Source organism: Seriola dumerili, unplaced genomic scaffold (assembly GCF_002260705.1).
Source record: "Seriola dumerili isolate Sdu_G_001 unplaced genomic scaffold, Sdu_1.0 BDQW01000056.1, whole genome shotgun sequence".
Classification (NCBI taxonomy): Eukaryota; Metazoa; Chordata; class Actinopteri; order Carangiformes; family Carangidae; genus Seriola; species Seriola dumerili.
In genome coordinates this window covers 8,606,208-8,633,631 of record NW_019174311.1, presented here as the reverse complement: position 1 = coordinate 8,633,631, position 27,424 = coordinate 8,606,208, and the positions used below count along the sequence as shown (strand labels likewise).

The following is a 27,424-nucleotide window of genomic DNA, read 5'->3' as shown; positions in this document are numbered from 1 at the left end:
ACTCCTTTTTGCAAACACATACACACACACACACACACACACACACACACACACACACACACACACACACACACACACACACACACACACACACACATACCCAGCATCCACACTCCCATTCAGACCATGGCATATCAGCAGCAGATATGAGGTCTTTCATTTTGAAAGTTTCACCAGAATATTTTGAGGTTCTGCTCACTCACAACAAAATAGCATGACATGTTGGGACTGATGAAGCTGTTGAAACCCTAACAGAGAGGCGCAGAAAGGGAAGATACTGCAACTACACTGGACACATCACACTTACAGAACAAGACGGGACGGGACAGCACAAAGGCAGGGAGCGGAAAGAGAGGGGAGAGTCAGCGAGGTAGAGTCAGAAAGCAGAGCAGAGGGAATATCAGCCTGTGATGACTGTATAGATGTTGGTGTGTTTCAGTTCTTCTCCCATCTAATCTTTGGTCCATTTGTCCAGGGCTTTTCCATAGCTTTAAAACTGTGGGGTGCGTAACTAATCTGCACTTTGCTCTTATCGGGCCAATGTGGTTTGCATGTATTTTGAGTAGTTTGTGTGTTTGTGTATTTGTGTGCTGATGTCAAGGGCGACCTTGGGTCTGTGTTCTGTTGGGCTCAGCTTTATCAGATGACACTCTCAAAGAGAAGCGTATTCTTGGTTCCTGCAGGGGGCAGCAGTTTGGCCTCGCTCTCTGGGGCCAGGTACTCCAGGTGATGTCTGCCCCAGACTGGGGTGGTTAGGTGCTGCCACCGCTACATAGACAAAGACAGGGACATGATGAGCTGTTTATTGGATTCATGCTTCAGCCTTCTCTAATGAGTAATGATGAAATCAGCAAACCAAATGACGAACAGCAGAGGGAGGTCGGTATCCAAGGAGACACATTCCTACTGATTTATCGACAATTACAAACAGACACACAAGCACAAGAGAATGTGTGCAAACACGCACATTTGCACCCAGGCATACTGACCTCCCGCAAAGATCCTTTGCAGCGCAGCAGTTTGTAGAGAACAGTGACGGGGATACAGAGCATGGAGGACAGAGCCAATGCCCAGCCAAGTGCTTCACCCCACAAGGGGTATGTGTACACTGTGTTGTAGGTCAGGGGCTTGTAGTTCACCACGTGGAACAGGAACACTCCCTATTTGCACACAAATACGTCAGCTAATTTCAACTATTTGAACTTATAAAAAAACATACAGAGCAACACTTACCACACAGACAAAAGGTGTGATGTAGGACCAGCACCACTTCATGCAGGGTAGGGGCTGATAGCCGATCATACGAGCTACGTCATCCATGAAACGGTCTGCGCCTGGCGGGGATGAAATAAAAATGATGAGATAATGAATGAATGAATGAATGAATGAATTGTGCGTGGGTTGTGTTGTTTGTATTGTAATTATGCAGTGTCGTCTCACCATAGACCCATGCAATCACCACACACTCCCAGAAGGCCTGCCACAGCAGAGTGATGCCACTGGCAGAGTAGTAGTCAAACAGCTGGAAGACATACATCCCTCCCTGACAGAGCCAAAGAGAGCAGTCATCAAGAATATGCTGTGAATACTTTATGTGTGACCTATTTACAGCCTTGTCTCCACCGCTTCTCCAGCTTTCATCTCAGTTCAGTCATGGCAATGGTTTCCAGAGCCCAATTAAGATTTACACAATCAAAGAATCATTAAAATAATTTGGAAACAATGTCAAACTCAGGTAAGAAACTGTGGCCTTTCATCTAGTTTCTGAATGGCGTCATATTCAGCCCTAAAGTTTGTTGTGTTATAATCTGCCTGTCTAAAAATGACTATGTATCCCACATAATTGTGAAGAATTCAACCACATGAGGTCTGAAACTCTGGGAAATCCTCACTGTACCTCAGTGACCATGGACATGTCGATGAGGAAGCAGATGACACAGCAGATGGCCGCTACCACCTCTCGGCGCAGGGAGCCCAGGACAGATGTAGGCGGTAGCATGTCCATGATTCCCGTTATCAACCCCTCTACCCCTACAAACTGAAGAAGAGAGTGGAGAGATAGCAGAGAGGAAGAGAGAAGGGAAAAATGAATGACAGACCAAGAGTGGACTGAAGTCTGAGTGTGTGAACATGCATGGATGTGTGCACAGAAATTTGCATTGTGACCTACTAACATACCATGCTTGCAAATAACATCTCTGTGTTCAATAGATGATAATGTTGGATATAGCAAACAAAAATATCCAGGAAGAAAATGTGAACTTAAAACAAGGAAATCAAAATAAATGGTTAAGAATCATACACAGAATTTCACTGTTGCTGACTCCCCACTAACCGTCCCTTTCAACCAATCAACATACTGTATGTCAGATGCACTGAACCGCAGATGCACCTGACATAACACTAAGATTTTGCAGGTTAGCATGTCTGCTCAGACTCCGCTCCTCAGTCTCCCAACACAAGAACACTATGTGTTTCTTTGCAGAAACATATTTCAGCCTCCAAAATGAGTTCAGCTGTGGAGCTATTTTTACATAATTTACTAGAAATGGCAGCACATGCATGAGCAATGTGGCTATGGCAGGAAAAAGAGGGAGATGGATGGAGAAGAAATGAGGCAGAGAATGGAAAGTGAGAGTAAATGAATGGATTGGAGAGCAGACAGACGCTCTCTGTGTGAATCAGACAGAAGCTCATTGACAAATCCCTGGGCTGTAAAACAATGGATGTAGGCACTGGCTCAAACAGACACACAACAAACAGGCTGCTAAGAAATGCAATGCTAAAACTGGACGTGATGTGTCTAGACTGTTTGTGAGAGGAAGTGAGAGGGAAAATAGAGACAGAAATGTAGATTGGCTATTATATCTACTCTACATTAAGTGCTACAGGATAAAAAAGACAGCAAAATATAGAAACAGGTACTACCTTAAATTAGCATACAGTTCCTCTATGTTAAAGCTAAAGTGGATACATAGTATATGGTATAGATTAAAGTATTACCTGACTGTCTAAGCCCAGTATGAGCAACATGAAGAAGAAAAGAGCTGCCCAGAGCGGCGCCAGAGGCATCAGAGTCACAGCCTTGGGGTAGGCTATAAAGGCAAGGCCTGGACCTGCACATTAAGACACAGAGTGAGAAGCAAGTATCAAGGGCATACAGTATAGCTCTCACTGTCAACACTCAGCTCATTACACTGGCCTTTAGGCGGCTAAATCATGGGGAATCTGTATTCTTACCACTCTCAGCTACCTTACTGATGTCCACGCCTTGCTCTGCAGCCATGAAGCCTAGCACAGAAAACACTACAAAGCCTGCAAAGAAACTGGTTCCGCTGTTAATGATGGCCAGCACGAATGCATCCCTGCAAGGAAATATAGAGAAGAAGGAAAGAGTAATTTATATATATAGAGAGAGAGAGAGAGGGGAGGGAAACAGAACAACAAGAATGACATTGTTAGGAAAAGATGCATTATAATATGCTGTAACATGAGGCTCACATTAGATACTCAAGACAGACACTCGCAGCCAAAGAGATGGGCTGGGATGGTAAATATAGCGATCAATAGCAATTTCTCTGGAAGCTGCTGTTGTCTTTGAACTTGGCAGGAGGAGAAGAAGTAAACCAAAGGGAAGTCTGTTTCAAGGTCTGAGAGGGTAAAGAGTGAAAGGAAAACCCCTACTGACTAATTGCTACATACAGTATATACAGTGTATAGCTCTATAGCTAACATTATAATAATGCCTGCATTTATAAATAAATTATGTTGGAGATCTAATTCCCATTTAGGATTGAAGTCAACAACATCCCTGTTATCTGGTTTGCACAGTGAGGAATGACCTTCTGTTTATTCTGATAAGTCAAGTCTAGTTGGCAACACTAGCCAAGAATCCTTTCTGTATAAACAACAGTGGCACCAGGACAGTTATTATTACACTGTTGCAGCTGCGCTCAGGAGCAACCTTTTCTCCATCAACCTCAATAAGCTCTATCAATCTGAAGCAGTTCTTAGAGGAACACTTATGGATGTGGATAATCAAAACAAGTGAGACTGGGCGTTTCAATAAAGAAAGCAGTCCACATCAAGACCACAATTATTACACAAGACTATAGCCGCAGTGGTACTGTGAAGCTGTGATGCTCATTACCTACTAGACAACAAAGTTGCTGGAAGCTTTGAGCTGAATGCTAGCATTATTACACAAGAATTTGCATATTAACAACTATTGTTTTAACATTTAACATCTTGAATTTTGGCAAGCAACATTTTAATGTTCAGCATGTAAAGCCTACCTAAACATGGGCTAAATGTTAACACATTAGCATGCAATGTTAGCAATAGTTTCTGCCATTATTCACATGAAGACTGCTAATGTATCAAATTTCATGACAATCTATCCAATGGTTCAAGATATTTCACTCTGGACCAAAGTCTTGGTGTCTGACACTGTCATCTCTAACATCTAACATCTAGCATCGATAAAAAAGACATAAATTAAGCTAAGCTATGTGGTTTGAAAGCAAGTGAACAAGACCCCAAAACTGGGTCCTGAGTCCCAAATGTACTATACATTGGTATCTGAGAGTGGTTATATACACATCTCCCAAGATATTCCTGGGCTACTTTAAGTGTGTGTGAGAAACAGAGCTGAGCTAACATACCTCAGAATCTAAACTCATCTTTCAACTTCCAATTAAGGTCAAGGCAGAGAAAAAGTAAGATGGCAGGATATTCATGAAACTCCTACTATAAGAGGCATCCCAGATATTCAAGCAGCAAGTGATAAGATTTTTTTTCTCAATTATCCCTACTACTGCTGTGGAGCTAACTACCTCATAAGGGTTTTAATATGTTTACATATCCCTGTCTGTTTAGGGTTAACACATTTAAGATCATCAACCTGCCTACAAAACAGAAACAGAGAGGCCAGCTGTGACTAAAAACAGACAATGGAACTCAGGTCTACAGTACACTCCCTTCTTCATTAAGGGCCTGATTGACCTTCTACTGTACCAGTTCATTTGTATAATAAAATTAAATAAATGAAAGCTTGTAGGGTTAGGGATACTGTTATGGTTCCTCCTGGATACCGATTCACTTCTATTTTTATCTGGGGGAAAACGACTTTACATTTGAAATGTGAATAGTGTGCATTCACCAAATCTAATGGTTGTTCTGGTGGCCAGAGAACAGCACAGTCATTACAATTCAACATTCATTCAACACAAAAATGAAATAGAACTGATCTTTTGGTCATGCCATTTTTAGTAAAGACAGACTGAAGTTGCTTTCTTTCTGAGTCTGAGTAGTGAAAGAAAACCTAATTCTATTTGAAATGCTCTTTTTTTCTGGTTTGTTTGGTAGTACTCAAGTCTACAGTCGCATGCAGCAGAATGCAGAGTCTGGCTGATAGTGTTTGTGTTGATGTTGGCCTCCTTCCAATGACAGTGGTGTCTGATTTTATGTTGTGTATAAACTCACTGGTAACAGTTGTTATGGAAGCGGTTGTAGCTGCCCAGTGCAGTCAGGGCACCCAGTCCGATGGCATAGGAGAAGAAAATCTGAGTGCCTGCATCAATCCACACCTTTCACAAAGGGAAATGTGTGAGTAATGTTTTGGAATCTTCCTGTTTCTTAAATGATGATATGACATATGTGTATTGGTACCCAAATGCAAACCTATGCAAAAGTTATACCTGTGCTTCACCAAGTTTGGACCAGTCTGGTTTCAGGTAGTAAACAATCCCATCTAAAGCTCCAGGTAAAGTGACTCCATGGGCCAGAAGAACAATCAGAACCAGGTAGGGGAAGAGAGCTGTGAAGTACACAACCTACAGAAAGATGGAAAAAGACAGCTGTGAAGTACATTTCTAGACACTGTAGGATTAATTTGTAGGATATACTAGGGGGTGGGGAGGTGAAGTTGAGTGCTATGCATTAACTTGTATTAAGTGAAAGTAAAAAACTCCAAAGTAAACATTTAAACCCCTCACATTACATGAAGTAAGTACATAAAAAAGATGTGGTTACATGATGAATTTAACAGGCTAGCTGGAAAAGTTTAGTGCTTATCAACATGGTCCATCAGCTATGGTCAAATGTTTCAATGCAACTGCACCTAAGTATGTTTTTATCACTTTGATTAAGCAATTACCTGCTTTGCAAATACTCAAGTCTTAAGTAGAAGCCCATTAGGTCCCTCCTGTAGTAGATGTGTAATGGGCCCTGTCATGTTACTTTGAAGAAAAGGTAGCCTGTAAATGGAAAGCCAGACAATTTGTAAACCTCCTGCAATAGCAGGGGTTTTTGGCAGACCTTTTCAGAAGGTAGTCTTTTGACAAGTTATGCTCAAAAAGCTTCCCCATGCTACCTAATAGAAGCATCAAGTCCCAGTTAAATCAGTATGGTAAGAGCAAAGTAGTGAGAAAGCACATATTTGCCTTGATCTAGGGCGAACATGGGCAGAAAAGCCCCCTTCCAGCTCTAAAACATCTACATGGTGGAAAGTTACTAATCGGCTTACAGCTGGCTGGCTGGCTCAATCTCCTTCATTATTTTTTCCCCCTTTCTCTATGAGCTGTAGCTACTCTGGAGACACAAGTATGCAAACACAGACAGCTCCATATGCTACAAAATAAGGATGCATCCATTATGTCAGTGTATCAGAGCAGACACATTTAAAAGAATGAGAAGTGGACATCTTTTTTATACTACTAAATGGAAGTCACTCAGAACAATGTGTATGTAGAGTATAACATAATAGGGATCAGTGGAAGATTATAGCCTGACTGAAAAATTAAGCTGCACACGTATATACTGTAAATACACGTGAGAAAACAGGAATGAAAGCATCTACGGAAATTAGTAGACATTTAAAGAATACACGTGTGTGCTTATATTTGTGTTCATATGTGTTTCAGTCTAGACACTGATCCTTTCACTATACAAAAGCTGATTTGGGGTCAAGGGGCAAAATGCTGCACTTGTTTAAATCTGTCACACGAAGCCATGCAAATAATAGTCTGCACTCCATGAACCCTGATAGTGACAAGTAGCATTTTATGTACAGTGTACATATGAAACCATAATATATGCACTCATTAACCCCAAGCACTAACACGTGACATTAAGCACAATGAATTGTACAGCCAGGAAATGCTTTACCTTGCCAGTAGATTTAACTCCTTTCCACATACAGAAGTAAACAATGATCCAAGTGGCTACGAGACATAGCACCATCTCATAGCTGATGTCACCAGGCTCGTGCAGCCCACCAGACAGACGGAGCACTTTACGCCTGGGAGAGAGAACAGAGAGATGTGTCCATTAGAAAAGATGACGGGTTCCAAACACACTAATGGCATATTTGAAGACAAAGTAAAAGTGAATAACTTTAGCAGGGAGACTGCAAGTTCAATTACAGCTTGCAGGTCAAATTAGACAAAAATGTATATAAAATGTATTTTTTTAAGACTGCTGACTCGCTGCTCTAGTCCTCCATGACAATTCCCAGTCAAGTTAAGACATACTCCCAGAACTCGATGACTGGGGAGCGCATGCCCTCAGCCTCTGCGCAGCTGGCGTTGAGGAGGAGCTGGGCTGAGGACAGGTTCAATGGGGACGTAGAGGACAGGAGGTTGGAGGGGGTGGCCACAGATGAAGGCAAAGCCAGCTGTGCAGCACTGCGGTTGTGGCAGGAGCGCCGAAAGTCCTGTGTACAGTTGGGGGTGTTCCAGGGATGTCCACAGGTGGCCCAGGGCAGCGGGTTGGTGAAGGAGTGGAAGAGAAAGTAGAGGCCCCACACCAGAATCATGATGTAGTAGGTGTTACAGAAGAACACAATTACCATTGAGGCCAAGCCCAGACCTGACAGAGATGGAGAGAGAAAGGCAGAGGAGTTGTGCAGGGATGTCATTTGCAAATATGTGGCGATGAACAGTATCAAAAAACCTTACTCAGATAAATATAAATGGGTTGTATGTGTGTCAGACACATTAGTATGAACACGTTATGAAATAGGGATAGGTACCTTTGAAGAGGGGTGCGATGTTCCAGGCAGAGACCCCTCCTTGCTTCATGAACTGTCCCAGTGCAATTTCCAGGAAAAAGACTGGGATGCCCCCGATGAACACAATCAGCAAGTAGGGGATCAGGAAAACCCCTGGAACACACAACACACAGAATCATCACTTGGTACCTAAGCAACAGGCAGCCAGATACATTGTCTCATTGTGGGAAATACCTAAGCACCCAATGTAACTCAAAAACAATGATTACCTCTGTTCCAAAGGAAAGCATTGGTGAGATTTGGATACTTAATTGGAAACATATTACTGCAGTGTCTGAGTGATTTATGGTCCTTTTAATGGCATAATAATGCCTATAGCTAATAATGGTATCAAATCAATAAATTCCTTGTTATGACAGTTAACTACATCACATTGTGGCTTCTTTCACTTCAAACATTAATTGTTTCAGAAAGATGTAATGGACAGAAAACATACCATTATTACCATACCATATTTCAGTAAAGTTTACCTGACATTTATGAGACTTCATTGTCAAGTACCAATAAAGGTGTATTTGTTGAACAAGTGTTTTTTTTTGTGTATGTATGTTAATAATATGTTAATAATGTTTTTTTTGCTCTTCTTGTTTGTTAGTGAGGTGACATGCAACAACAAAGGTTGTTGCAATTACATGGTCACACACTTAATTAAAGACATCCACAACACCCCACAGTAAAGCTATACGAATTTGAAAATATGAAGAAATCATATCAACATTTTTATTTTTTGGTAACTGATCACTGAATGTTGATCTTGTCCTCAGGTTTTATGTCTGCAACAGAGAGGACGAAGGATTTGAAAGTGCTAAACATACACCAATTTGTCAATTACCCTTTATATACAGAGTGGGATCCAAAAGTCTGAGACCACATTCCCAAGTGGTCTCACCCCCCAGTGTATAAATCTTGGAAAATGAAAGGAGACAGACAGAGAATGCCAGTGTTTTCTATAAATAATCTCCTTTTGGACTCTCATGCTGTAGCAGAAGCTTGCTGTGATCAGGAATAGACAGTAGAAAAACACATGAAAAAAGGCGGCATGAGACTTTTAATTCACAAAATTAAATTGCACCGATTTGGTATGAATAACAATATAACTGTGTGATGCCACCACAGTGCGCAGATGGGAGGGAGTCACATGACCAGCAGTGACGCAGAGCAGAGAGAGGCTGAGAAGAAAGGAGGGAAAGATGGATAGATCACAGGAAAGGGACGCAGAGAAACTGGGACAACGCTGTGGTAGAGGAGGTACAACAAATACAAAAAATTACACACCAAGGCATTGGCCTTGTTGTCTCTGCAGCTGTGCTATTGATTGACAATTTGTGCCTCATTCAGTCCATCATTCTTTATGTCATTCTCAGAGAGCTGAGGGCTGTATCCTTATAAGGAAACATTCGTGAGCAGGAGTCTAAGAGAGAAAGGGGTGGGAGATCAAGAGAGACACAGAGAGAGTGAGCGAGAGAGTGAAAGGGAGAGAGATGCAATAGGAGGCGTGAATGGAATGACTGTAGAAAATTCTTGTGCTGACATACCCCAACATATTGGCCAAATCATTGAGGAACTGCATCCTTAATAGGCTTAAGTAAATCCTCTCTAATCATAACTAGACCAGACACATCAGGCCTAGCAGCTGAGTTACAAATAAATAAATAAATGAATACATTTCCTCGCATTTACAGTACACTTATCTATCTACTTTCTCCAATGGAACCTGTCCTTGATTCAGTAACAAAAAGGTCAGACTCAGAGCCCCAGCCCTTATCAGATACAGTTGTTGTGTTACAAGGTGTACCCTGGGTTGGTCAAGGACGTAAAATGAAGTACTGTAGCGTACGTGGTTGTGCTGACACTGAGGGGAGGAGAGGACGGTTACAGTCACAGCACAGTTATTGTGTGACATATCCATATGCCTCCTTATCAGGAGCAGAGCGGGAGAGAGCACCTTTGTATGCTACATGGGTGCTGGGCAGGAGCACAGGGGGTGGACTGTGTGAGGCAGGCCATTGTTATATGATACCAGAAGGTGGGTATCAGAGCCATGGGTCACAAGACACACACACACATGAGGGAGAGGGAGGGCTGGACTAAGAAACACCCACATACACACACAGAGTCGCCCATTCAGTTTCATTTCTACTAAACACCTCATAAAAAAATAGAAAACTGGGTAGGGCAGAGATAAGACAAGTCAAGGCTGAGAGCTGCATTCAGGGCAGGTTACTATTGGACAAGCTGGCACAGATATAATAGGAGAGGATACAGGAAAAGACATAAAACCTACCAAATAAACTCATATACCGGTGAGAGAGCAGCAGGACTACTGTGGAGCTACTGGTACTAAGTCCGTCTGTTAAGCAACGGGTGGCTATAACAAATAAAATGAAACCACGTGGGTGGGCACAGCTTTTCAGCTACGTGCTCCCAGCCACGCAAGCCCTGTTTTGTCTACCTACTTTGTCTGTTACAGTATTATGCCTGTACCATTCTGCTTTTCACTGTTGTCCCACCAACTGTCAGGAGTATCTGAGTTTATCTAAACTCTTACAAACTGTCTATAGTAAAATACCAGGAAGACTCTTCAATTAGGTGAACTACTTTTTCCCCTGAAGATTTTCTACAATGCATTTCTTTGTATTGTATTCTAATACCAAGGTAATGGTAGCTCTAAACCTCTTAATTTGGATCCATTTGTTCACTCTGCACAGACAAGACTACATGTCCCAATATGTAGGAAACTGAATCATTAAGTTTAGAGACACTATCATTGGCTTGATTTCAAACAACGGTGATGGATCATACAGGGAGGAAGCCAAGGACCATGCACAGTGGTGTGCCCATGCACAAAAGAAACTTAATGCAAAATAAACACACAATTCATTGTAGCTGAAAATCCCAAGGAGTCTATGAAATGTGCTTGCACATTCCCATTTTGTACTCATTTGTAGTTTTTTTTGTTGTTGAAAATATCAGGCTTGAATATCAATCAGACCTGCTTTTCTAAAATGGATTAATGGGTAATTTTAAGTGCAACTTCTCATATGTTTATAGTAACACGGATAACTATATTAATTACACAGTGCTCCTGAAGCTCACCTCCTCCATTCTTGTAGCAGAGATAAGGGAACCGCCACACATTGCCCAAGCCAACAGCAAAACCCACGCAGGACATGATGAAGTCCATCTGTCTGGTCCAGGTTTCTCTCTCCACCACTGGTACTGCTACAGCCCCATTTCCAGTCCCGGCTGCAGCCCCGTCCTGGGTCAGCGGTGGGCCAGCTCCTCCACCCTCACCACACCCTGGGCCCCCTCCAGGCACAGGCACCAGGGGGCGGGCTGACCCCCCTCCCTCCTCCTCAGACAGGGTCCCTGCCTCCAACTGGGGGAGACTGATTTCACCTGGACAGGAAAAGATGTACAAGGGCCAGATGAGATAGAAGAAGAGATTGCGAGAGGAAGTAAAGAGACAAGAAAAAGGACAAATGGAAGCAGATAAGACAGCAATAATCAGTATGTCTGAGCAACTAATAAAATATCTACACTCTTATCAGAGAGGACAGCAGACAATATTTTAACAACAGTCATATCTAAAATATTCACATTCACAACTTCACATCACACGTCAGCATTGGAGACTGATGAACACAGCCTCCTGGGCCAGACTTGCAATGAATGGAAGAGAGAGTGCGGTGCATATTCTGGTGAAACACGGAACACAAACAAAGAAATGAAAACATAGACACTGACTGACTGAAGATTAATAAAAAAAAGATTAATATTGCTCAATAAGGGGACAGTACAGCATCAGTACAACCTTTGCCAGTTTTTACAAACCTCCACTAAGCCATAACAGAGTGGAAATATATCTCACTGTATACATTCACTGGATTTTTGTGTGTAAAGTGTTCTAATACAATTATCATTTTGGGCAAAAACCATGTTGCTGTTGTACTGCCATCACTGAGCCCTCCTCCGACATTCATTCTCTCTGTCTCTGTCTCACAGACAGAGTGATTAGTGTGCTGCGGTACAGCATAGCAGAGAGCTGGGTCTAGGTATATCTCAAGCTCCTCTGTCACTTACACAGCTTTCTGCTGTGTCTATTTTGCCTACACACCACTGAATAAATGCACGCACATGCTCTAACACAAATAAACGCAATGTGTCACTTCATTATTGCCATTCCATGATATCAGTGTCAGCCGCTCAGTGCTGGATGCAAAGCAAAGCAGCTGAATCCAGATCAGAGCAGTTTGAGGGGGCGTGTGAACAGAGGAGGGGATCAGAGTGGGGAAGGTAAGGGATGTCAGCATCTATGGAGCAACTTAATGAGAAGGATACCTGTAAGTTCAAGATCATTTGTACGAGGGATAGTTACACACTGTATGTGATAATTTAATGTGTATCAAAATAGACCACTTGATAGGTTAAGACAATAAAGACAAAATCTATTGTTCTTGGACATGAATGGGGTCTATGTCAAGAATACAACTCCAATTACTCACATGTCAGAGGGAAACAGGCTGGAGTATGTATGAGTCATCTAATTTTGTAAGCAGGATAAACCATAGAAAGCTAAATGATGATGCTCTTATGACACTGACGTAAAAACCTGACAATGATTTATTAAAGGAATAAATACCTTCTATATTCGTCAGGAGTGACACGTGTTCGGCACCACATTTAGCTTCAAAATGACTTCTAAGCTCTGGTGTAAAGTGTGTATTTAGATATCCTTAGGCGTATTTATGATGTGATGAGAAATATAGACTGAGGCAGGTTAAGTGCAGCTGGTGTGGGGCTGCTGCTCTTCTCCCCGAAGAATAATTTCAAAGCAGTGAGTGAGGCACGGCTGCTCTAATTCATCAGCATGTGGTTATGTTTCAGCTAGTGGTTGAATCATATGGTAAATAATAAGCCATTATTAAGCAGTGGAGGTCATTCAGCATACTCACCTTGGCTGTTCTCTTCCAACTCAGGTGACATATTGTTGGGTAGCGGCAGAAAAATATTTTTTATTTTTATTTTTATTTTTTTAAAAAGCAAGCTGGCTGTTGGTTTAGCCAGAGGCTGCTGAAGTTTTATAAATGTGCCTGGCTAACAAGGCACCCGGCGGGCTCAGAGAGCAGCGAGACACAGAGACGTAGCCACAGTAACAGCTATGCAGTGCTCCAGTTGTCTGTTTGGTTTTCCGAGTTTGTTATTTCGCCTTCTTGAAATAAAAAAAATCGCAGTTTTTGTGATTATCACACGATGGAAACCCTCAGCTCAGCCAAGAGATGGAAATTTTCACAAAGCGCCGCGGTCAGTTCAGCCGTTGACAGAGGAGATTCAAAAGCAGTCGACGAAGCACTTGAAGGTAAGCCTGAAGAATCTCATGGATAACAGTTAAATGAAAATGATACTGCGCCTTAGGGTGAAGATATTTTTTTTCTTTAAACAGCCCAGTCAGAAGTCCATGAACCTGTACGTGATGCCGCGGTTCGACAGACGAAGAATGTGATCTGCTGCTCCACGGTCCGTTAGCTGTGACGGACGCTCCCCCCGCCTCCTCCCGCTGCCGGCTGACGTGATTGGCTGAGGCCGGCTCAGTGCGGTGCGCACAGCATCAGCAGCACCACTCAGTCAAAATGAGAGGAGTCACAACAAGGATGGGTTTATTTCACTTGCATACGTCCTTGACCTGAAATCACACAAATAACTGCAGATAAAAGCCCAAAGCGGCGTCTGATGGCGTTTTGCTCTGCTTATTTGGTCTATATTTCGAGGACTGTAGGAAGGGCTCTCAACTTGGGTTCTAGGACTAGTGCTTTCACAGGCATGGCTGGATTAAGCTCCTAGAGATCCCCAGGGCAAAAACATTTGCTCTTGTGCCCCTATTGACCCATACATGGCAGTTTCATTATTTCAACCAGCTGGAAATGATTACGTTGATCACTTAGCTGATTGACAGAAAGTTAACTGGTCTCAATTTTGATAAATGATTACTTGCAAAAATGACAAAGTTTGACTGGTGCAGTTTTTTTGTCAGTATTTACTCAACATATTTGTATTTTTGACTGCTGGTCAGACAAAACAAGAGTTTGGAGAATGATAACTTGAGTTGCAGGGAAAAAAGACTTCACTTTTCTCTGACATTTCATTGAGGAAACAATCAAGTTATTATTAAAGAAAAATAATTATCAGGCCTATTGATAATGAAAATAATTGTTGGTTGCAGCCTACAGTTCTCCCATGATGGAATCATACACCCTTGACACAAAAAAATTAATGCAATTTGATAAACCACAACTTCAAAAAAATTGAGCTCAACATAAATTCAAACAATTTAGGGCTTAAAACTAGATTTTGATACAGAATCCCCCCACATAACCATACTACAAGATGCCAGATGGAGGAGCTGTCATTGCTAACGTTTTACTTAAGTGGTGACAATCCCTAACAAATTAATTATTAAGTAATCCAGGGAGTTTTGGGGTCAACTTTGCTCACAGGGATGTAGCTTGGAACTGTGGTACGCATATAATTAAGGTCTTTGGACTTGTGTTTTGTACTTTTTACTCCACTACATTTATTTAACAGCTGTATTTAACTGATGCAACAGGAAAATGCTGGTAACATGTTTAATATATAGTAGCACGATGACAGGTGCCATTCACTTTTAATGCTTTTTACTTTGAGTACATTGTGTTGATTATTCTGTGTTTTACTTTAAAATACTTAAGTAACATTTTTACCTCAGGACTTTCACTTGTAATAGTGTTTTTTTCAAGTTTTGTTTCAAGTGTGTTTGCATTGGGTGTCCTTCACAGAAACAAGTGACTGAGGTTAAAGAGGCATGCTGGTTATAGTAAGTGTCCATCCAGAATGTGCAGGTGCCATCACCAATATTTCAGTTACACATATGCACTGGCATGTTGGTGGCTGATCCACGATGGAACCAGCACTGACAGGATGCTAGTACAGCAGTTGTAGATTATACCACAATTAGCACAATTTCTGAACTGACCCTGCTCCTTGCTCATAGCCCAGAGATTATGGTGCTATATTAGATATTGGGTGACATCTAGTGGGCATTGTCTATATCAGCAGGTATGTATAAATGAACCACTTACACCACCACTAGTAAAACATTGCTTTATACATTTCATAACACAGAACAAATACAGTGACAAATTCAGTGCAACATCAAGCTGTAATAAATATGTTTTCCTTTAATTTAAATCACCAAATGGTAGTAATAAATAACACTCAAATAAATACTCCCATACAATTAAATAATTTTGAGTTGTGAGGATAAGAAACACATAATTGGAATATCAAAGACCTAAGTTTGAATTACACCTGAAGGACTGGGCTCCCACAGCCAGTGTGACAAGCGATCTTTTCGTCCAGTTTAGAAGTCCTGCATTTGCAGTAGCCATTTAAATAACATTCAATGATCAAAGCTCATTAACTCAGGGAACAAAACCTGAAGAACAGAAAAGACATACATGACCTCATGAAAATATCTCCCAGGAACACATTCACAGATGAATATTGTGATATGGCTTCTAACAACAGGCTTTAATTCTATAACAATAAATAACAGTGACCCACAACAGGGGCCAATAGATGCCTAGTTAATCAAAATGGAAGGCAGGTAAGCAGGCTTATCTGTTACATATGACTGCAACTTCTCCAACTCACATCACAGTATCCGTAGGTATGTTATTCTGAATAACTTATATTTTTTAAGGCGCAATTTAATAAAGAATGGCATTCACTTCATATACATTTGTTACATTTGTATTATAAATTAATTGTGAGGAAACTAATGCATCTTCCCATCATAATTCTGTATTCTGTAAATCTATGTTGAACTCACCAAACCTTCCCAATAGGATTGACTTAAAGACAAAGTAAATGTGGAGCAGTGGCTTAAGAGATATAATGTAATGTAAGACAGTTACTGAAAGGAGAAAATATCTGGGATGCTATTTTGTGCAATGTTCATCTCAAATCTGACGTAGCGGAAAGGTCTGTCCGGCCTCACTGGCTTCATAGATGCAAGACTAACTCAGTTTAAAATGATGGTCGCTTTGTCATTTCATTAAAAAGGTCCAGCTATAAATCCTGGTGGAGGTCACTGTGTGAGAGAGGTTGGTAATGCTCCTCCATGGTTGACTTAGCTCGATGCCTCTGAGCGACTAGTCTCTGGTAGCGGGCCTGCATCTGATAGTCTGGGTCCACATTTACCCAGCTGTTGGCCACCCACTTCACCCCACGCCTGACTGGGCAGTCGCCGTGCAGGGAATACTCATCTAGCTCTCCCATCCAACCTAGGGAAGGCATGGGAGAACAGCATTTTTGAGGGAATAATGAGTGCAGTAGCTTCTGGAGAGAGGTGAACAAGATAAACAAATTCAGATAAAAGCCAACAACTCCCCATAAAATTTCAAAGATAACTTCAGATTAATCCTTAATGTTGTCGTTGCGCTAGTGAATGAGATACAGGCGCTTTTTAGCATCAGGTGCTTCAATAACCTAGATTTTGATTGTGGAAATAGGTTATCCCCTGGCATAGGAGTCACCCAGTCTTGTATAAAGATGCCCTGCTCTCCCTGAACCTAATCAGATAATCATTTCAGTCCAAGAAGTTATGATAGTCACAAAAGATTCTAACAGAGATGAGTTACAGAAAACCAAGAGTAAAGAGAGGAAATGAAAATGAAAATTGAGAAGACAGAAGATGTAAAAAAGGAGAGGAAAAAGGCAGAAAAAAGTAAAAACTACACTTCGTCCATCATCTGCCTATCAGCTGATACTGGAAAACAGTTTCTTTTCCAAATCCTGAAACAGATCCTCCTTTTTCTCAAGTCACTTTCTCACTTGGTGCACATACTTGTTGCGGATGACATATTTTGGGATTCAAAATGGAGCACAAAACTTAAATGTGTTAAGTTTTCACTTCTGCAAGGTGAGAATCCACAGAGAAGCTGGGACCTTAGCATGTTGTGTCTCTTTGGATTCGGGCCTAAAGGCTAGTGATATGGGATTTGATTTACATTGCATCCTACAATAGAACCCAAATCAACATAATAGAGTTCTCATTAGATTATGTTTGTGCAAATGAAAAAGCTAAAGCCTTCTGTTCTTACCTCTACCATCAGATAGATGGTTGTACCAGAGGAGTGCCATCCCAGGAGTAGGTTTTATTCTCAGGTTTCCTCTGCCACATGTCTCCTGGGTGTCAGTCAAATCAGCTCCATCCTGGACCAGTGCCTAGGGCACATAAAACTGTAAACAGCTCGTGTCTAATCATTTGTTTTGGCACACTGTGTTGACTCAGGTGTCAGATTCTTTGTCAGGGGTCAGCATCATCTGCGTCTTATCAGCAGTATTCAGGTCATGCACACTTGTCATCATTTCACAGCGGCAAAAAGAAAAGGAGGTTCATGATTGTGGGTTGTGAAAGCACACTCACCTGCTCTTCATAGGTACGATTGTCTGCCACAGGAAAGGTGGTCTCACCACCTTCCTCTGCAGAGCTGAGGTAGAACGACACAGTAAGATACCTGAGATAAAACAAGAGAAAGCGACAAATAAATTAAGAAATTTCACCTAATACTGATCAGAAAACAAATCACTGTAAGAGGTGTTTTGATAAACCACAGGAATTATCCAACAATTACACCAAAATCTGAGTAAATCTACAAATTAATAAAGAAAAATACATGTCTACATACTGTATTATTAACATGTATAGTCATTCAAGGTGATGAAATGAAAGATTTAACTAGAAAACCTGCAAAGCAACTGAATATAAACAAAATATAAAATACCGTACATGTCATAGATACCTGCAAGAGACCTCTGTAAGAGCAGATGTGTTTCCTGCCAGTCGTGTGTGTGCACAGATAGTCTCTGACTGAGAAGGGCTGCTGTCATGGTGGGCATTACTGAAGTCTCCGTGCTCATAGCGAATCACCTGCAGCGGCTCACTCAGTTGAACCAATGCAGAGGGCAGACGTGTCAGACTGATTACTCTGAATAAAAGAAATATGGAGGTAAATTAGTATATTATCAAATATAAATGTATTGGCTAAGAGTATTTCAAAGTGTGTGCATGTGTGGTTACCTGTTCCTGAGGGTTTGCAGCACATGGTGAGATCCCAGGCCTTGGAAAAGCCATGTGTGTTTGCTTCTCTGTCTGAATTGACTCCAGAGCTTCCCACTTCGCTGTTGTCCTGGGCGTTGGGACACATCATAAACACGTCTAAAGTCCTCCAAGTTCAGCATCTCTGCCAAGCACATACACATTAAAAAAAAATTCTTTATAGGACTATTTCTTTCTTTCATATGGCTCAACACACAAAAGTACAGTTACAATACCACCTAACTACAGATATAAATGGAGCCCTGTGAAATTATTATACTTTTCACAATTCTGACTCAATTTAATTTAATCTTGAATTCTGGCAGTGACAATGCAGTGACCAGTAGGTTATGACAGCTCCCTTCTCTCTTTTCCTCCATTCCTTCCCTCTTTGTCCAACCGTATGCTGTTACTCTCAGCTGAATGAATGTCTGGCCCCCATCACTTCCCCTGGGAGACCGCGCCCCAGCCGTAACAATAGCTCTGGGGTGCCAGAGAAGAGGTGACCGGGGAGGGGGTGGGGGGTGGTGGTGGTGGTGGTGGGGGTGTTGGTGGGGTGGGTTAACGAAAGAGTGTGGAAGTGGGAGTTGGAGGGATACAGGAGATCCGGGGGAAAATTAAGAAAAGGGGTTGGAGAATAATCAGTTTTTAATGAGATAGGATGAGGGACATCCGGACTGGGATGTGTACAACGCCTGGCACAATGGCATCAGGTCAAAACGGTGTCACCCCTCTTCCGGCCTTGCCACTCACAAAGACTTGCACGCAATCAGAACCACCGGTCAGCCACTTACTGTGCTCTTACAAGTACACAACTACTGCAGACACACTCATACATATAACAGCAAGTGATTAATCCAGTCGATTTATTATTTACACATTTAAATCTGACATACTCATCTTGAATCACTGAGTTAGCTAATTGTAAGGAACAATGAAACTGAAAGTCTCTAAAGTTATCTTTTGCAAGCACAGAAATCAGATGAGGAAAAACTTCAAATAGCTGTTAAAATTAATAGTAGCATTGGTGTATGCATTTGGACCAAAACTTCCTGCATTTCCGGATATGTGTCTCAGCTTAATCAGAATTCAGAAAATGTCCTTTTAATTGAGAAAGTTACATTTAAAATCATGGTTAAAAGCTAAATTCATTAACCTATTCCATTACAAGTTGAAGTCAGTTTCTACTAGTGTCTCACAAATTTATTGCAAACTTTTACTTTATGTGCTCCAGATGGGAACTTAACTGATGCTCTTTTCTAAATGAAATCATTCAGAAGAGCCTGAAATGTACTGACACACACAAACCACATGAGCACAAACCTGTTGGGCGAGCTTCCAGACCAGTGAGTATCTGCCGTAAGTTATCTGGGCTCAACCAAGTTCCATCTCGAGAACGTGAGTGACTCACAATCTGGAGGAGAGACCAAAATGTACTTTCTCATATCAATGAAAGAACTTAACATGTTCTGACAGTTCAATTTCTAATTACTTGGAACTGATTTTCCTGGAAATCTATTTTCCTAATCTCCTACAGCTGCATGGCATATGGATACAAGATGTTTCTATCTTTTCACCTCCTGCTTCTGCAGCAGCCCGTCCTGGTTTAGGTCCAAAAGACTGAAGACCTCCTCTGTGCTGAGAGAAAGTAGAGGCTGGTTTGACTCTTCTTGTCCCTGGCTGGGTGCTGGTGCCTGGCTCTCCATCAGACCCTTGAGCTGAGCCAGCTGCACCACCACACGGCACTCCTCCTCTGACAGGAAGCCAGGGATCTCTGACAGGAACAGGAAAAAATGGCAAATGTTAGGACACAGTTTTGCCTTGGACATACATGATTAGATGATTCCAATAACTTTAAAAGATCCCAATTTGAAAAAAAGATTTATTTCACATACCCACCCTTATCATGTGATGCACAAAATTAGTTTTTCCATTGCAATTTATGTGGAGTCTGTGGAGTCTACATTTTCCCAGGAGAGACTGAAAAGAGTATCAGTCAACTTATTTTAATCTCTGATAAAATCACGAATGAACTGCCAAACTAAGTGACTTTTCCAAATGCACAATTATGGAAATGAAAGTCCATATTATCATAATACTCGCCAACCCCCAGTCTCCCCACGATTAGAGTGAGGATCAAGGGTATATACAATCTATCAAAGAGATTGTCTTGGAGATTAGGCAAGGCTAATCAAAAACATGCAAAGTGTGGCTGAGATTCTGGGTTTGTTCATAAATTAACTGTTGTGCATAATAACACATTCACAAGATTACACATGATGATTAGGTAATGGTGATGCCTCTACTTGATAAAAAGCAAATAATTTGAAACTTCTTTTCAAGAAACTGGTGTCTTATGGACACCATTAACAGAGTTACTAATCTCTGTCACATTTATTTAAATCATTTCTCAAGTTTCTCAAGTCTTCTCACAACCTCACAACCACACACACAATCACACACACAACCACACACAACCACACACAACCACACACACACACACACACACACACACACACACACACAACAGTGTAATGGAACTCTATTACACCTGAAATGGTGAGTGAGTGATCGACCTTTAAGTGGATTAAAAGATGTCTGTTAACAGTGCTGGTTTGATCTGTCAGGCTACTAAATGGATTACTTTAGATTGCCTAACAAAACCTTTCAGAGTCAAGGGGCAAATTTAAGATACTTTGATCAGTGTCTGCAAACAATCATATGATTAGGCCCTAAAAGGCAAGATGTGTCCCAATAAAAGTCTTCGTACAGTGAATAAGTAAAATAGGTTTTTATTGAACATGGACACAAACTGAGCAACTTTTTAGCACCTCATATTCCTGAAAAAAAAATCATAGGGACATAACTGGTTGTTAAATATTAACCTCTCTTTCTTGCATGTTTTAGTAGGTGTTTAAGCACAGGAACTCTGGTAACAATATACTACATAGACTGTGCATTAATTGAGTACAAGCTATTCCCCTCCGTCACTCCCCAGTGAGTCATTTGTGGTATAGCCTATCCTACAAGGAGGTTTAATGAGTGACGATGTTGGACTTCTCCCAGAGGAAGGTAGAAGCAGTGCAGGCTTGTGGGACTCAGTAATTGCTGATATCAATTACTGCAAAGTAGTTACAGAATCAGAATTTGGCGTGCTTTTTTTACACCTACGTATTAGTAGACAAATATACCACTTACCAGTAAAATAGTCAGTTTCTTATTTCTACTTTGGTCTCCCAAGTTTGAGATCTGTCCCTTTAATATTTCTTTTGGTTGAAAATTTGTTTTATGTATTCTATCAGATAGATTCATTGATTTATTAAGACGCTAAGTGTGAAGGCCATAGTGTTTCATGGTTCCCTCACAGCAATCCATCCATGTCTGTCAGTCATTACCCCTCTTAATAAAAGGCTTCCGGCAGGTTGCCTGCCTGTACAGTAGAGGCCTTGTTTGTCACCCGTGTCTTTTACACTGTACCCACTTGGTTAATCCCTATTGTCCAGTCTAGCCTCATTAATCTGGATAACTGATATGAATGAAGGGGGACTGAGCCTCTCTCTCTTCTCCCTCCCACCACTGTCTCTCTTTCTCCCCCGGAAAGGAAGTGACCTGCTTGTCTGAACAGGAATCAGGCCATGGCTACACAGCAGGACAACACCAATTTTATTTGTGTTGTAAGCACAAGTCCACACACATACAATTGAGCATACAGTGTGTGCTTCGATTTATGTGAGCGTCGGCACGCAGGTCTCACATGTTCTGTCACTTTGAGAGACTATCTGTATGTTGATTATCTTATCTTCAGTGGATATAGTTCTGCAATGACCTCACCCTGGGAGTAGCTTAATTGTCTCCTTAATATTATGAGCATCTTCAGTCTGTCATGAGCAGTGAATATTCATAAAAAGTCCAATTTTTCCCTCTTTAGCAGCAGGGGTGGATGAGAAAAGAAGTGCAAAAAGCAAAGAGGTCAGGGCGGGACAGGGTAGTTAAGTGTGGGTTGGAAGAAAATGTGGGATGAAAGGGGTGGAGGAGTTTCACCACATGAGGGCCAGTCTCTTCCTCAGTTCAAGCTGTGGGGATGGAAATGGCAGAAATCCAAAAGTATCCAAATGCCAAATCATCCACATTACTAATCTTAAGCTCTGTCAAAAACACTTAAATCTGCTCATGAATGAAAGTGGATCCGCATCTCTTAATAACGTTTTAATGTGTGCCCCACCCCTTCTCTCTGCTGTTCTCTACACCTCCCCTTATCCCCTTCGTATGCAAATGTCATCACTGCCCACTATAAATACACCTATTCTGCCATCCTCTCCTGCACTGTCACACAAGGGTCTTTTTCACTCAAGAGACACACAACAGGATTTCGCCTTTTCAACTTCAGTCCCAGGATGACTTCAGTGCTTTGTCCTCATTTTAGCTCCAGAAAGTCCTCCCATTTAGCCTCTTTACTATTTCTCCTTCTGCTTGCTGGGCCAAGCAGCACAGTAGTACTTGGTCCTAGTGCTGGTGGAGTAAAGGCAGGGCTGGAGGGACGAGCAAGAGCTGAGGGTAGGATTAGATCTGGGGTGAAGGACAAGAGCTGGGACAGGGCAAGTACTGAGGGCAATACTGAAACTGGATATGGAAATACTCGTGTTTCTAGACCAGGAGCTGCAGCAGGAGAGGACGATGATGTGTGGGGGGACCCTGGTACTACTACAGGCTTCAGGTCCATGCTTTCTATAGGAGAAGGTGGACTGTGGGAGCCCCGCAGCTCCTCTCGATGTGTGCGCATCCCGTCCGGCATGGCCTTGTGCCAAAACATCGGTTATGACACGATGAGGATGCCCAACCTGCTGGGCCATGAGTCTCCGGCTGAGGCTGTACAACAGAGTGCCAGCTGGTTGCCACTACTTGCCAGAGAGTGCCACCCTGATGCCCGCATCTTTCTCTGCTCTCTCTTTGCACCCATCTGCCTTGACAGGTAAGTTTTACTTATGTAGTTTACTCACTGTATTAACTCATAACAGCTTATTTTCTGATAACATATATTGAGAACCTTTTCAAGTCACAATTTCACCCTGGTAGGAATTGCAATTTTCAGAGGAAAGCGTTTCACAAATTTTCATTTCGAAATGTCAGCTTAATTACATAGTTACACAGCAGCAGGGTCGTCAAGGGTTAACACCCTTTTGAAAGCTATGTAAATTGTCGCTAGTCTCTGAGGAAAGGTCTTGGTTTCACACTGAAATCAAGCCATTTAAGTACTATTATCTCCTTTTAGTCACATTAGCACTTCTCAGTCGAGAAAAAGAAAAAAAAGCAACAAAATGGCATCTAATCAAGTGTTGTTTGTTCCCTGCCACTTAACTATCGATTCAAATCCTTTCATCTCAGTGCTGCCCATGTTTCCTCTCTATCTCTTCTTTATTAGGTTTATATCACCTTGCAGGAGTTTGTGCGAATCTGTACGGGACAGCTGTGCTCCAATCATGAGTTGCTATGGCTACCCGTGGCCAGAAATTCTGCGCTGTGACCAGTATCCTGCAGACCATCTCATGTGTATCTCCTCCATCACCAACACCAGTGTTCACACAGGGGGGCGTAGAGGTAAGGAATTGACTAGATGGACACATATAATTGAGCTGACTTAATTTAACAACTGATTTAATTAGTGGTTTGACTATTTCAGTGCCTCTGGCGAGCTGTCGGGACTGTGAGCTGGAAGAGGCTTCCTCTACTAAAGATACACTGGAGACCTTTTGTAGGAGTGATTTTGGTGAGTGTCAGTATTCTTCCACCTCTTTGCCCCTGTCTGGTCCTATCATTGATTATATATTTTATAAGTTTTTCATTAATTCTGTACAATAAATAATAAACAAGAGGACACTGCTCCATAAATAGGTGATGTCAATCATGCTTTGTGTTTATCTGCTTGCTTCCCAGTTGTGAAACTGCGTCTTACACAGCTCAAGTATACTCCGGTAAGCCTGTCGCAGTTCTCGTTGGCTGCCAAACTGGATGTTCTGAAGCATGGACCCCTGTTAGGTGGGCAGATCCGCTCCCACATCGAGCTGTGGCTAGAGAGGGATGCCACCTGTGTACGGAACATGACACGGAACCACCCACGAGGCGGCACCTTCCTCGTGACAGGAACAGTGCAGGGGGGGCGCGTGGTGGTCAATAAGGCTTATGCCTGGCAAAGACGGGACAAGAACCTGATGGCAGCTGCGCGCAAATGGAAGCATCACAGATGCAGGAGCTAAGATAATGTTGAATGTGTAACAAGCATTAAACAACTATGATTAGGGGAAGCTTAGGGATAGCATACAGAATTTAACCATAAGCGACAAACTGTCAATAATGCTTTTTCTAGTCTTTACAAATCATGTTCAAACTTCTGTGATTATGGAAGAGATAATATGCAATACGCTGGTCACACAGGAGCTCATCAAGTATCAACACTGCCTCTCAGGCAGTGGAGGTAACAGAAGTATGTAAAGAAATAGCAAATGTACATATCTGTGAATTTTAAGTAAATATTGCTGGTCTATATTTGTATGACTTTGAGAGTAATTAAACTTTGTGCTCTACAGTAAATCCTGAAAATTCATAAATAGCGGATCACACCAAAAGACTACACTGTACTTACCAAATAGCAGAGGTTTCAAGCTTAGTGTCTTCATCTCATGTGTTCGCTCTGGCACAAGGGACACCTGCTGAACATGTCCCACCTGCACACAAGAGACATTATCTACACACTCACTACATGGGGGTTCAGATGTAGGAACACTGCTATAGCAGCTCTAAGTGACATTAAATTCTTTAGGTTGGGGCCTCTGCATCGGGAATAAAACTGTAGTTAAGCAGCAGAAAAATTTGATTAATGGATTTATAGCATATAGTGGAGGTGGTTGTGAGCAATAAATCCAGATACACTGAATGAGAATTTTAATTTTTCTATACTAGTACATTTATAGTATTTTATAAGCTTGATTAACGTTACTTGTTTGTTTAATATCAATAACCATACTTTTAGTTGGGTAACACATTGCACTGTAGGACTCTTCCCATCAGTGAGTTAAAATGGCACTCTTCATCTTACTGAAATGATGAGTTTTCTTACCCGTATCCCCTCAATGCGAGGGAGACTGAAACTTTGACTGTAGTCCTCCACATGTAGCTCTCTTGAAGCTGGGGCAGGATGGGGCAAAGGGCTCCCACCCTCGCTGACCAATGCTGATGAGGAGGCCCCGTCGCTACTGACAAGGTCCCCGGGTCCGTTGTTGTAGTGCACGTAGAGCAACAGGGCGATAACATTCAGGATGTACACATGGAAGAAGACCATGACCACAACGAAGTAAGCCCGAGAGCAGACATTACTTCTCTGGATGTGTAGTCGAGTGGAGCGAAAAGGGGAATTGTAGGGCGATGACGATGGTTTGTCGCTTCCATCGGACTCTTCCTGCTCCATAAAATGTTCTTGAGCGGCTTCCATTTTCGCACCAAACGACAGCAAATCAACCGTGATGGAAACACGGAGATATGTATTCAGTGTGTAACGTTAATGTATATCACTTTACGTCTGCCTGATAACGTTAGCAAACCTAGCTAGTTACGAGGTAAAGCCCACTCCAAAACTCTGCCTGTTTCGATAAAAATCGACGATGTCGTCTTTGCTGCTTTTACCCAAAGACACAGGGCAACTCCGAGAGAAAAAGCAGGTATGCCGCCAGTCGTTTTCTTTGATAAATAAATGTACCATCATTAACTAAGTCCCTTAATCCCTTGCAAGCTAACTAGGCTGGTGCGCTGCCCCTGACAACCTGCCTAACAACAAGAAGGACAAGCTAACGACTGCAGAGGGCTCGGTGTTTCGGGTCCAACAAACCGTTAGCGGCCTCTAACGGTCAACGCCAAAGAGAAGCTGGTCTGGACGACTGACATGACTTTTATCATACGAGAAGTGGAAGAAGTAGGTCACTCATGTACTGTTCTTTAACGAAGCTACCAATCCTGCATTAACATGTAGTTTAGTTAAAGTACGTAAGTATAAGCTAAGCTAGCGACTGTTCTGACGTGGTTAACTACATTATGTGGCTATATTAGATTTAACACTGGTGCATTAATAAGCAAGCATTATCTTGCTTTTGTTGGTCGTCGGCGGAGCTAGTTTTAAGTTGCTACTTACCGTACACACAGTTGGTAGTTTATTAGGTACGCCTAGCTAAAGCTAATGCAGTCCTGCAATATACCTTCATGAAGGTTAAAATGTATAATAAAGGTTTGGGTTTAAATTGTTTTAGAGAGATGCTGATTGAACTTGGTCAATCGTACTGTAATTTTGGAGCATGTAGTTTGTTTGGTGCCCTTGAATTGTATAATAAGGTGTTTCTATTATTTTTTCCACCTCAATTATATCAGTGAGGGTAGGCTGAATATAAACCCCTCTCTGTATAATACAATACAGCTCAACAGCACCACAAACTAGGCTACATCCTCCAAAATGATCATACAGTTCAATCAACACCTCTCTAAAACATTAAAAAGTGGGATTTATTGTAATACTGTTGTATTAGATTGCATCAGTACATTGTTTTTTTTTGTACAGGGTCATATGCTTAAAAGGAACCATAGTTATCTAACAAATGTAGTGGGGTAAAAAATATATTTCTCTCTGAAATATAGCGGAATAGAATATGAAGATGTAAATAAAGAAATTCATATACTCTAAGTATACTATAAGTAAAGTTACAAGTATTACAAGTAATTTGTACAGCATTTGAGTAAATAGTTACTTTCCAGCACTGCCTAACATACAGAAGGGTAACCAATTTTCATTTGATTTTTGAAATACCACAGGTCATATATTCCAGTCTTACTAGTGCCATCTCAAACTCCACATAATTTTTTGACTAGTCACCAAAACATTTTTGTGATTAATGTTTTTTTTCATTATTTTGTCATTATATTATCTCACTTTATTGTTTAGAGTAAAGGCATCTTCCTCATTTTGTGGGAACACAGCAATGTTGTGTGTGTGTGTCTGGGTAGTCCCCTAGATTCAATATATCGTGACTCAAAGTGAAGCTAAAAGAAAGAACGGAGAACAAGAGCTATGTGTGCATAAGTATGTATGTACCTAGATGCAGTGTTTTCACTTGTGTTGCCATCCACATGTTGACCAATTCTATGAACACAGTGACCAAAGTTGGGTAATTGCAAATGCA

At 41.6% G+C, this 27,424-nt stretch overlaps 2 protein-coding genes across 3 annotated transcripts; both read right to left on the bottom strand.

Moving 5' to 3' along the window:
- Positions 1-28: 28 nt before the first annotated feature.
- Positions 29-13,549, bottom strand: LOC111218986 (sodium- and chloride-dependent creatine transporter 1-like). Its single transcript, XM_022741513.1, has 14 exons — positions 13,027-13,549; positions 11,168-11,470; positions 8,033-8,164; positions 7,533-7,869; positions 7,168-7,300; positions 5,700-5,834; positions 5,485-5,588; positions 3,241-3,365; positions 3,004-3,116; positions 1,898-2,038; positions 1,441-1,543; positions 1,234-1,334; positions 990-1,160; positions 29-768 (listed from the first exon to the last, which is right to left on the bottom strand). Exons 1-14 carry the CDS (start codon positions 13,055-13,057, stop codon positions 640-642), a joined length of 2,058 nt encoding a protein of 685 aa, XP_022597234.1. The 5' UTR covers positions 13,058-13,549; the 3' UTR covers positions 29-639.
- A 1,665-nt stretch (positions 13,550-15,214) lies between these two features.
- Positions 15,215-26,006, bottom strand: LOC111219096 (transmembrane prolyl 4-hydroxylase-like). 2 transcript variants are annotated; one of them, XM_022741687.1, is made up of 9 exons: positions 25,321-26,006; positions 24,847-24,928; positions 19,787-19,983; positions 19,533-19,623; positions 18,192-18,354; positions 17,914-18,099; positions 17,538-17,628; positions 17,212-17,335; positions 15,215-16,392 (listed from the first exon to the last, which is right to left on the bottom strand). In XM_022741687.1, the coding sequence occupies exons 1-9, from the start codon at positions 25,690-25,692 to the stop codon at positions 16,178-16,180; spliced, it is 1,521 nt and encodes a 506-aa protein (XP_022597408.1). In that variant the 5' UTR covers positions 25,693-26,006; the 3' UTR covers positions 15,215-16,177. The 2 variants fall into 2 exon arrangements, with proteins under 2 accessions (XP_022597408.1, XP_022597409.1); XM_022741688.1 differs by having other exon boundaries at positions 16,285-16,447.
- Between the last annotated feature and the right edge of the window lie 1,418 nt (positions 26,007-27,424).

What these genes read in the sequence shown, in the direction of transcription:
- LOC111219096 (XM_022741687.1), bottom strand. Translation starts at nt 25,692, where the DNA reads ATGGAAGCCGCTCAAGAACATTTTATGGAGCAGGAAGAGTCCGATGGA. An exon ending in CTCGCATTGAGGGGATACGG is followed by an intron (nt 24,929 to 25,320) that starts GTAAGAAAACTC and finishes TCTTGTGTGCAG; the next exon opens with GTGGGACATGTTCAGCAGGT. An exon ending in CTGCAAACCCTCAGGAACAG is followed by an intron (nt 18,100 to 18,191) that starts GTAACCACACAT and finishes TCTTTTATTCAG; the next exon opens with AGTAATCAGTCTGACACGTC.
- LOC111218986 (XM_022741513.1), bottom strand. Translation starts at nt 13,057, where the DNA reads ATGTCACCTGAGTTGGAAGAGAACAGCCAAG. An exon ending in GAGTTAAATCTACTGGCAAG is followed by an intron (nt 5,835 to 7,167) that starts GTAAAGCATTTC and finishes ATCTTTCTGTAG; the next exon opens with GTTGTGTACTTCACAGCTCT. An exon ending in CAGTAAGGTAGCTGAGAGTG is followed by an intron (nt 3,117 to 3,240) that starts GTAAGAATACAG and finishes CTTAATGTGCAG; the next exon opens with GTCCAGGCCTTGCCTTTATA.